Genomic DNA, 11,246 nt, shown 5'->3' with positions numbered 1-11,246 from the left:
GATTAAGGTGTAAAATCCTGCATTTGGGAGACAAACTCATGTATTTGTTACTTAAAAAAAACAGAAAAAAATACCAGTTTAAAAAAATTATTGTACGTTTTTAATCATTAATATACTTTATTTTTTCAAATACAATTATCTGGAAAATTATTGTATTTTTAGCAGATTTAGATCAAGTAAAAACTGGAATTCTGTCTTTATGCTAAATAATATCTGAAATTTCACAAAACTTGCTAGTTAAAAAAATTATTTACAACTTTTCAACCCTTGATGTACATAATTGTTCTTTTAAATAGCAGCTAATATCTATAAAAGTAATGTTATTTTATAGCTCATTTAAATACTGTAAAAATTGTAAAAGCACAAATTACTATTTGCAAAAATACAGATTTTTTTTTGAAGTGGACATTATTTACAGTTTTTCTGAAAACATGCAAAATAACAGTAAAATGAAAACAATTACAGTTAAAGAAAGGTTCCTCTTTTTTCTTTTTACAGTGTATATGCAGCTGCAAGGTGCATGCCCTCAGCTCTTTGTCTGCTACACATTGTTTCCTGTCTGATAAATAACGTTGCATCAGTAGAGATGCAGCAGCAGCAGATGTGTTAGTTGTCAGTTAAGACGCTGCAGTACGAGGCAAGGCCTGTTCGGTGGAAGTAGGCCAAAGAATTCAGCTCCTCGGGGGAGAACCGACGCCTCGACTTCCCCGTATGATGCAGGATCCTCTTTATTTTTGCTGCCTCAGTCTTCTCCTCGGTGTTATTTTACCATCTTTGTATCATCTTTTCCTCGTCCTTTGCTTCGTTTCCATTTCTGCCTCATGACTCTGACTCCTCTGCAGAAACTTAAAGCATCACTCTGGATTTATTAGTGTCACCAAATCTCATGATGGGTTTATTTTCACTCAGTCCCACCTACTAAACACTGTCCTGCAGCTACAAATACTCCCAAGAAATACGGATTAATCCACCTCCAAAAATAGTCCCCAACAAATGTCCTCCTGTTTGCCAGTCAGTAAACTATGAGACGTTGTTTTAATTAAACTGTCTTGTGACCCATTTTTAAAGATAAGACACAGAGAGGAGAGAGACAAACTTAACACATTGTGGGTTTAGTCACCAGTTGGATCCTGCAGGTGTGTTGTGTTTCTCTAAAATGTTCTGTTTTTGAGCTAATACCTTAAAAAGAGTTGGAAGATTAGATGGAAATAAGTTGTCGATGTTTATCGTCAGTGCTTGAGATGTCCAGAAATTTGGTAGCTGGTAATAAAGACGCTGTTTTGATATGCATATTTCCATGCTATATAGTTTGTCTCTGTACATTGTATGTTAAACGTAGACCCACAATTCTGGTAGATTATTGAGCAACTGGACTTGCTTGAGTTCCTTGAAGACGTTTCACCTCTCATCCAAGAGGCTTCATCAGTTCTGACTGACTAGTTGGGAGTTCCAGATACTTATAACCTTAAGGAGCCATTAACACTTGAGTTTCGGTTTCATTTGGGGGTTTGTTGCTCCTCCCTCTCATTATGTGAGTCGTTAGTGCTCCCTCTAACACAGTGAGGTTCGATAGGGTCTTTTGTGGCAGGGTGTGAATGTGGTTTCATCTTCCTGGGGAGAGTTCTTAGGACTGAGTTGTAAACAGGTGAGAGGTGATGCCTCAGACCTCCACCTCTGTTGAGGGATGGTCTTTCCAGTTTGACATGGATGGCTTCTTTCACCCCTCTCTCAAACCATCTGTCCTCCCTGCAGGCCAAAATCTGTACGTTATTGTCTTCAAAAGAGTGTCCTTTGTCCTTGAGATGCAGGTGGACGGCTGAGTCCTGTTCACAGACACAGACCCACAATGCTCTGCAAAGTTACACATGTCGCAATGTCTTACACAGATATAAACAAGAGACAAGTGCAGCTGATTGGTAAAGTTTAAGGTGCAATGTTAGGATTCAGTCCAAATTATCTGCATTCTGCATTCAACAGTTCGTACTTTGTGAGGGCAGCTGTAATGACATAATTAAAGTAAAAAGAACAAATATGGGACTTGCAGCTACACTTGATGCATTTCATTAACACAACGCCATGATCGTCCTCTTCGTCGCTTAGAACAATACAATCTCCACAGAGGGATAAAGTGTCTTTTAAGAACAAAAAGTCTTAAGAGGTAAAGAAGTCCAGTTGCCTTCAGCTGAAGCTCTTAGAATGACCACAGACAGTAGAGGAGCTGTTACACATGGAGGTTTTTCACAGTTCTTTAATGCTTTTTTTTTTTAGTCTAAGATTACTCAAAAGCTGCCAGCTTTAATGAAGCCTGGTGGGGAGGTGGAGCATGTGCACAGGTTCGGTGGAGGTCTGCATCACTTTGGTTGAAATTGCAAGACAGGGTGGAAGTTGAGCTCTCCGAGTGCCCTTCTCTATTCTGGGCCTCCGTCCTCCTGTCTATGACCTGGAAATCGATCTCAGCGCCATCTTCAAGCATGTCTCAGTTCTTAAAATGCACCTCAAGGAGAATCGTCTCACTTATCCAGCTCATTCTGCGGCACATTAAGGTCTGGCTGCACTTCATTAGCATTTGGGGAGTTGAGCGAAGGACTTCGCTTTGGTTTTCCCTCGAAATATTTAAAGGAGGAATTTGTTTTGGTGGAACATTAGCATGCAGGAAGACAAACACCGTCATTAGCGTAGATAATCTGTCTTAATGCACGATTCAAATCTTCGGCAAAACTTTACATTGTCGGTGTGGTAGTTCACAGGTTGTTGTTGTTTCCTGTATTGGATGACCGGTTTATTCCTACCTCCTACATACTTCCAACAAGTCATATTTACAAGCTATATTTAATTACTTTTCTTGTCTTGTTAAATGTCCGTAGCCTTGACTCCTCTCTCCTCGTGTCTCAGGTGTTAAACGGAATAGAGGAAATGAGAAGAGGGGCTATTTCACCATCTGGTGCAATATTTTTATTCATATTTGTAAAAATCCTGATTATACTGCAGAGCTCCAGACTGCTGCCACGGTTAAAACTCGACATGGTTGTATTTGTGTGAGTGCATGTCGATCATCGGGCCACTGTGATTAAAAAATATTCGTTTTCTTCCCACCTGATGTGTAAAACAATCTATTTAGCTGTTCCCTTGTTCCAGTGAGGAACTTTGAGCTCAGACTAAAACATGGAATTCATGAACAAACTGAAGAAGATAGATAAATAAAAGGACAGAGTATGACTTACAGACTTTCTAGGCTCTAGTTCTGCTACATTTGATGTTAAGATATTGATTCTTTTCGCTTTAGCACCAATGGAAGCATAAACTCTGCTTCCCATCATTGAATTTCCTCCGTTCTCGCTACCAAATTTGACACAAATCCTTTATTAAAAGCAGTTATTGCAGCAGTAAGCAGTTATTGACCCGTGAGTTCTATTCAGCAAAGCCAGAACTGCACCTGCCTCAAGAAGCAAAAGCATTTCTTTAATTATTTCTCATTCGCTGCACAACAGACGATCCTTTTCTGTGGATAAACACACAGTTCACAGGGCTGCTGCTACTTTTAGTGTTCGTGCTGGAAAATGGTGGCAGCTGCTCGCCAGATTTCTTTAAGGAGAGTTTTGTAAATAAATCTGTGATATTAAACAGGCTGTGAAACTGGAGAGTCAAGTTTCATATTTTTTTTATGTGTTAACACCTGTTTTAAATGGCTGTTTATCCAAACACTCCCCGAGGTTAATTCTCACCACATGTAGCCTGAGTTTGTCGTGTCGAGGCATGAGTCAGATGAATACAGCAGGATTTTATAAGTCGTCTTGTGAGAGGAAAGAAGGTCGTCAGCTGGAGCCGATCAACATGCAGCACTTTGACTATATTTCGTTTATTTAGTTTATGAAGCACAAACAGAAGAAGTCACTGCACGTTTCCGCCTCAGCTTTGGCCTCGTGTTGCTCAGTTTGCATGAAAATTTGATCACCGCTGCCTCTGCTGAAACTAAATAAGGAGTTTTTTGATTAAAAAATAAAAAGTCGGGTTAGTGGTTTGTCTTGTTGGCTGAAAGAAAAGATTTTCCGTGTGAGCTGAGTGTCGCTCTTCCTCCTCCTCAGGGACACTTCAGGACAGGGGAGGTTCTGCACCATATTTCGCTCGTATTCCCGCGGCGCTCAGGTGAGGAACAAACATAAACTCTATTCTGCATTAAGTAAACCTGCGTGACTCATAGAACTCACAAAGTGCGTGTTTGTGTGTTTCAGGGGATCCTGCTGGTTTATGACATCACTAACCGGTGGTCCTTCGACGGCATCGACAGGTGGATCAGAGAGATCGATGAGGTGAGTGAAAGGCACCACCAACCACAACATAATGAATTATTCTCTGTATAAAAAATATCCAAGGTTTGAAAGCACTTGGAGCTCTTTTCTCACAGCATAAAAAATACTGAACATGCAGCCAAAGACTTTCCAATACGTCCTGCTGTGATCAAAAAACTACATTATTTCCAGGAGCTCTGCAGTTTTTGTTAGTAAAATGAGTCTTTAACCTATCGGGAAAACACTCCCACACAGGATTTTAGCAACAATAAATGTGCAGCACCACAGTATTAAGAATAAATGTATTTTCTGCAATTCAGACATTGTATGGGAGTCTTTATGAAACTTCTGGATATGCTGAGCTCATGAAACAGATGTGCAAAGAGTTCCTTTGTGTCTGTAAGTTAAATACAAAGCTTATCTGACTGGAAATGAAGTAGCCGGCCACAAAAGAAGCTGCTGTTTTTCTAGAAACTATTATGCATCTGTGCAACAAACTGTTCAGTGTTTAAATAACATTACAGAAGAGCTTACAGATTCAGTAATGAAGTACATTTTCTCAAGTCATAGGCCCACGGTGCCGACTTCATCTTTCAGCCTTGAGCTCAGCCAGATATCATCATTTGAAAGGAGATGCGAGTACGAGACGTAACCAAAGTCCAGATTCTGTTTTAGCAAAGTCAGAATAGTGGATTATTTAGATGCCGTTCCACTTAAAGGTGACACATGATGCCCATTTGCTGATTTGTTTTTGTTTTTTCCAGTTATCTATTTGTAAAATTTCCAGTTCAAAAAGCTCTGGAGCTGCCAAAAATAGTTGGCATAACTGATGACGTTGAAAAATCAGTATTTTAAACTGCCACATGATTTCTAAATGTTCTACATATTTGTGTAGAAGAACGGATATTACACTATTCTTGTGCACTCAGTATCTGTCTACCTCGGTGTATATGAGTGATGCGAGCAAAGTTAATTATAATTCCAGAAATCATCCTGGAATCCCAATTTATAGTGTTTACTTCCACATTTTTGTTTGAAATTTGACTTAGTAATTACCTGAAAATCTGAATAGTTGGTGATACATTTTCAAGCAAAAATGCAAAAGTAAACATGAGAAATAAACATTCTGCTTTAAAAAATAAATTAAAATTAATTCATTTTGTTTTATAAAAAATGCAAAAACCTTGAATCTTAATTTCTAATTTCTGTATTTTCGCTTGAGAATTTATTTTCTGTCTCATCCAATTTCCTGCATTTTCAGTCAAGCAGGTTTTGTTTTGTTGCTCTGATTTTGTCTTCATTATTTTGTGCTGAATCATATTTTGTTTCTGCAAATTCCCGCTGTTTCTTCCGTCCATCCTGCAGGAATCACTGAACTATTCCGGCGACTTGAGCAATTGGAAAATCTCTCTCATATATATGATTTTAAACTGCAGCAGTGAATCCCTTAACCTGAGCCTGAGCTGCTTCACGTCCTTCCTGCAAACTTGGAAACTCAGAGGATGTCCGCCTTGTCAGTGTGTGTCTGTGTGTCTGTATATATATGTGTGTGTGTGTGTGTGTGTGTGTGTGTTGTGTGTTTGGTGGTATTTTTGGCCTGTGGAATGTGTGTTCCAGTTTGGTCTTTTCCTGCTCCACCTCCACAGAGTTGCCACGACCGGCCACATAAACGCAGCGGAGATGAAATCTGTGGATGATGAAAGATAAACAGCGTGTAGAGTAGAAGATAATCAGCAGCTATTATTGCTGCACTGATAACAGTTTTACTCTCATGTGCTTCTCTGCGCACGGCTACGGATTATTTTCATCCGTATGCGCTCCATTTGTCCGTTGATTCGTTCTTTGCTCGGTCATTTAAATCATTTAGGCTATAAAATGTCAGAAAATAGTGAAAAATGCCCTCATATGTTCCTGCAAATGAGTTAGCGCTCTGTTACCTTTGAATAACTGAATATTAAAACTAACAAATCCTGCTGCTGGTTGATGGTTGCAAGGATTTATTTAAGCACTCATTCTGCCTACACACAGGAGCAGCAAGAATGCCTGAAATCATAATGACCCAAAAAATGAAATCTTAATTTATCGTATTTGCTTTTGCATTTGTACTTGAATATTTACTAAAAATCTAAGTAATTGGTGATACACTTTACAAGCAGTTATATGATTAATATATTAATATAATTACATATAATAAGAAAAAAATAAAAAATGTCAGTTGGGTGGCAGCTGCAAGGATTTATTTAAATCGTCCTCCTGCTGACACACAGTAGCAGCAAGAATGCCTAAAATCATAGATAGACAGAAAAATCATCATCACGTGACTGTTGTTGGCAGAGGTGAGTCACTAATGGATTCACAGTTGGGCCGAGAAGTGTAGAATCTTTTGCTTTTTACCGAATCTGGTTTGTACAGATGTGTTTTTGGTGAATTTTTAAATGAGACATGTAGAATCAAGTTATTTTTGATGAAATATTGGGGTTTTAAGCTCAGAGTTGGAGATGAGTAGTCCAAGGACTGTCGATTCTTCTTGTTTTTTCATTTTTTGGCTGTGACAGATGCTTCAATTTTGGATGTTTTTGTAAAGATAACCTGCCCTTCAGTTCAGGTTTTGGGGTTCAGACGGTTGAATAAGTTAGACTGAGTAGTATCTTTTAGGTTCAGGCAGTTCAGAGTTATAAAAACATGGTTGCCATGATTGTCTGACCAATAAGAATCAATAACAACCAGGAGACGACAGCCCTTATCTGTAGATTTTATTGTAATATTTATCTCATCTATGAGTGTTTGCCGGGTGTCAGTTTGTTCAGAAGTGTGAGTCCAGGTCTCAATAATACAAATACAGAGTATTGATAAGTCTGTAAAACGGCTTTTTTTCCAGACTTATTGTGCATCTTGACTCCAACCATTGAACTGCCCACTTGCACAGTACAAATCCTGACATCTGTGGAAACCTTCAGTGTCTGCGGCCGACCTCAGCGGAGGCTCAGAGCATGAAAAGGCAACAGGAGGACTCTGTGGAGAGGCTGATGAGTGGTGACAGTCAGGAGGAGGTCGGCCTCTCGCTGCCTTCATGTTTCATTCAGTTTGTCAGAACAGATGGGGATGATTTAGAGAGACCTGCCGCCGCCAGCGTGTTGAATTAATAACAAACCTCCGCTGGTCACTTTGTATTAATGTCTGATGCATTTAATCAGCTGAATACGGCTTGTCTGGGAATAAGTGATTCCAGCAACTCCAAACCTTGTTTTTCCCTCCCAGAACATTTTATTTGACACTTGAAGTTGTGAAATTAACCAGTGAGTTAATTCTATCTTAAATCTTGCTGTTTTTAGAACAGTTCCAGCTGGACTTTGCTTTGCCTGAAATTTTTATAGCATTAAATATTGATGTTTATAAAGAAGTTGTGTGTGAAATGTGTGGAATTTTATTATTTCATTTTCGTAGATGAACAGCCTGCCAGCCCTCTTTCAGCACTTTTATTTCACACATTGATATTTAAGGGTCTGAAAATAAATAATGTGCCCATATTATCCCAAAGAAAATTCTTTATCTGTGTTTGACTCGACAAAATGAGTCAACAATTGTGCAAAATGATAAAAACTTGTCTATGATGGCTCATAGTTTGTCCAAAATGATAAAAAAAATTGGTCCAAGATGTTTTGAAGTCTCTCCAAAATTTCCAAAAATGTTTTCAAAATGATAAACACTTGCAAAAATAACTCAAAACTCATCCAAAATGTCTTGAAACGTCTCCAGAGTGAGTCAGCATTTGTCTCAATTAACAAAAACTATTTCAAATGTATTATAATCTGTCCATAATGTCTTGAGTTTTCTCTGAAACTAAATGACAAAAACAGTGTCTCAAACTTTATCCAATAAAAACTAGAAATCCGTCCAAAATGTCTTGAAACTTCTTCAAAATGTCTCATAAATTGTGCAGAATGACTTGAAACTTCTCTCCTGTGTTTTTCCTCACAGCATGCCCCAGGTGTTCCTCGGATCCTCGTAGGTAACCGCCTCCACCTGGCCTTCAAGCGGCAGGTTCCCACCGAGCAGGCGAGGGCGTACGCCGAGAAGAACGGCATGACCTTCTTCGAGGTGAGCCCGCTGTGCAACTTCAATGTCATCGAGTCCTTCACGGAGCTGTCGCGCATCGTCCTGATGAGGCACGGCATGGAGAAGTTCTGGAGGCCCAACAGAGGTGGGTGGAAACTGAGCAGAACCACTGGTTTTTACCGCACAGTGTGAAGTCTGAGCAGCAGAAAACAAATGAGAGTCGGTCTGTTAATGAGCGCTAATGGACCACAGTTGTCACCAGATGGATGTCGTTTCTCCAGACTCTCGTTCTCTAATTAATTCTCCTTCCTGTCATCGGTCCGTCTCCCTCATGCGTAATTACAGATTAAAGCAGTGGGAAGTGATGGCCTGCATATCCTCTGAGACTTAGCAGTGAGCAGCTCCATGTGCAGAGACTCGGCTCTTCTGTGCTCATTTGATGTGTTAAATAAGCAGCACGAGCTCTGAAATATTCCCCTGGAAGCAGCCGGAGATCGTTTTGGCTGTAAACAGGACATTTGCTCTGTCAGTTGCAGTTGAGTTTTCCTCTGCTACATTTTGGTCTCATTTTTGCACTTTTAATTCCTATATTGTCTCCACGTTTTGAGGCAGAAAAACACACAACAGCACGACAAGGTTAATGGAGAAGTATCTGCAGTGACACAACAGATGGGCTCTCCTCAGTAAATCCACTCAACATTATCATTTCCTGAACAGCTCTCAAGGTCCCATATGGTGAAAATCTATTTTCTAGTGTTTTGCATGTTCTGGAAACTTGGAGGTGTAAAAGAAAAGTTCTGAGAATACGAGGACGCTCGTTACCGTTTCTCAAGCCTAAAGGAAGTCCACATTTTTTTCTGATTTCAAGAGTCTTTAATTTATTCACTCAAAAGGGAAACAATATCCATCTATCCATCATCTATACACCGCTTAATCCTCACTAGGGTCGTGGGGGGCTGGAGTCTATCCCAGCTGACTCAGGGTGAAGGCAGGGGACACCCTGGACAGGTCACCAGTCTATCACAGGGCTACACTTAGAGACAGACAACCAAGCACACTCACATTCACACCTACGGACAATTTAGAATCACCAATTAACCTCAACATGTTTTTGGACCTTGTGGGAGGAAGCCAGAGAACCCAGAGATGCGAGTCCTAACCGGGAAGTGTACCAGGGATGTTGTAGCTGCGAGGCGACGGTGCTAACCAACTGCGCCACCTTGCAGCCCGTGGAACAATGTGGGACTTTAAATTAATTTAAGTTTTTTGAAATATGTACATTCGTTAAAATCAGGAATGTGTTTCTTCCTACAGAATTCCCCCTTTGTTATGACAGAACATCATCTGTGTTCCTGACAGCGTTCTCGAAACGCCTTCTGACTGTTGCAGCTAAAGGTTTTTAATATTATAGGAACATTGTAGGAAATTTTAGCTATACTTACAAAGTTCTTTGATGGTTAGATATATTCTATGTTATTAGAACTAGTAGGTAATGTTTGCGATCATTGTGGGAATGTTTCCTTCTTACTGGGTTTGTGATAAAAACATTACTAGAACTGTGTAGAATTTCTTTAGGGTTCTTTTGATTCTGAGTTTTTATCAGAACAAGACATGTTAAATTGGCACCAGATTGATTAAAAATTTGTGTGTCTGGACAAAAGGCTTTAATTTGTCTGGTTTGGGTGACGTTTCTGCAGGTTTGTGTCAAAGCTCCTGAGGGTTCAGGGTCATTTTTAAGTGTTTCTGTCCATAAATCCTAATGTTCCCTCCTCTCGGCCCCTGCAGTGTTCAGCCTCCAGGACCTCTGCTGCAGAGCCATCGTGTCGTGCACGCCGGTCCACCTCATTGACAAGCTGCCGCTGCCCGTCGCCATCAAGTCCCACCTCAAGTCCTTCTCCATGGCCAACGGAATGAACGCCGTCATGATGCACGGACGCTCCTACTCGCTGGCCAACCCGGCCGGCGGCTCCAAAGGCAACAGCCTGAAGCGCTCCAAGTCCATCCGTCCGCCGCAGAGTCCGCCGCAGAACTGCACCCGCAACAACTGCAAAATCTCCTAACTCCTAACCGCGGCGTGGGGTCAGGAGACGGACGCCAGCTGGAGGAAATCCCTGAACCTGAAGAGCTGAAGAGCAGGAATGATGGATAAAGGGATGAACGCCGTCATGAGATCACGTTAAAGAGAACTTTCCAGGTGAGGAGGCTCGAACGGCGCCTCAGGATATCAGAGAACCAAACTTTCTGACCTGATTCTCACTACATGCTTCTGCTATAAAGACTCCAGAAACACTCCCGTCTGCCGGAGCGTCGACTACATGTACAGAAACCCTTCACCGCCTCATATTTAGTTACTCTACATATGTGATGCACGACGCTCGCTGTGTCACCGACATCACCTCAAACTCTCACATTTCTTTCTTTCTTCTGTGTGTCTGGTTACATTTCCTTCTACCTTCCGTTTATTTGCTGACCAATAAGCTAACGATCAAAAACACTAGTAACCAGTCGGCCCTTTGTTCACCCTCAGCTGGCTGTTTGAAGTTTTATTGTATCTCCAAGTTACCGGAGAGGCTGTTAAGTCGAGGTCCAGTCTTGTCCGTGTGCCTTGAGTCCAAGTCATAACTTTTCTTTCTTCTTAAAAACACCAAGAGCTTCGACTGGAGCATCCGAGAAACGACACATGTTGCATTTTTAATGAGCAGAGTTCTCACTTAAAGCCCAACAGTAACCACGAATCAGAAAAATCCATTTTATTTATTGTTATTCTGCGCTTTGCAGAGCCTCCTGCTTTGACAGGGGAGCCGACGATGCTTGTTGCCATGGATACCGTGCAAAAATAGGCAGCCTATTTAAGGCCCCTCCATCTTTTATGAACTTTATTCAAGCGTTTTTCGTCAAAGTGAA

At 40.7% G+C, this 11,246-nt stretch overlaps 1 protein-coding gene across 1 annotated transcript in view; it reads left to right on the top strand.

Moving 5' to 3' along the window:
- The window catches only part of LOC103366693 (ras-related protein Rab-40C), a 21,925-nt gene extending 11,502 nt beyond the window's left edge, over positions 1-10,423 (top strand). Inside the window, exons 3-6 of the mRNA XM_008294482.1 lie at positions 4,083-4,143; positions 4,230-4,307; positions 8,265-8,487; positions 10,128-10,423. Coding sequence (XP_008292704.1) covers positions 4,083-4,143; positions 4,230-4,307; positions 8,265-8,487; positions 10,128-10,402 — 637 coding nt within the window. The 3' untranslated portion in view covers positions 10,403-10,423. The remainder of the gene's footprint in view (positions 1-4,082; positions 4,144-4,229; positions 4,308-8,264; positions 8,488-10,127) is intronic.
- Positions 10,424-11,246: the final 823 nt, after the last annotated feature.

This window comes from Stegastes partitus, unplaced genomic scaffold, assembly GCF_000690725.1.
Source record: "Stegastes partitus isolate 25-593 unplaced genomic scaffold, Stegastes_partitus-1.0.2 Scaffold966, whole genome shotgun sequence".
NCBI classification, from domain to species: domain Eukaryota; kingdom Metazoa; phylum Chordata; class Actinopteri; family Pomacentridae; genus Stegastes; species Stegastes partitus.
This window is presented reverse-complemented; position numbering and strand designations above follow the sequence as displayed.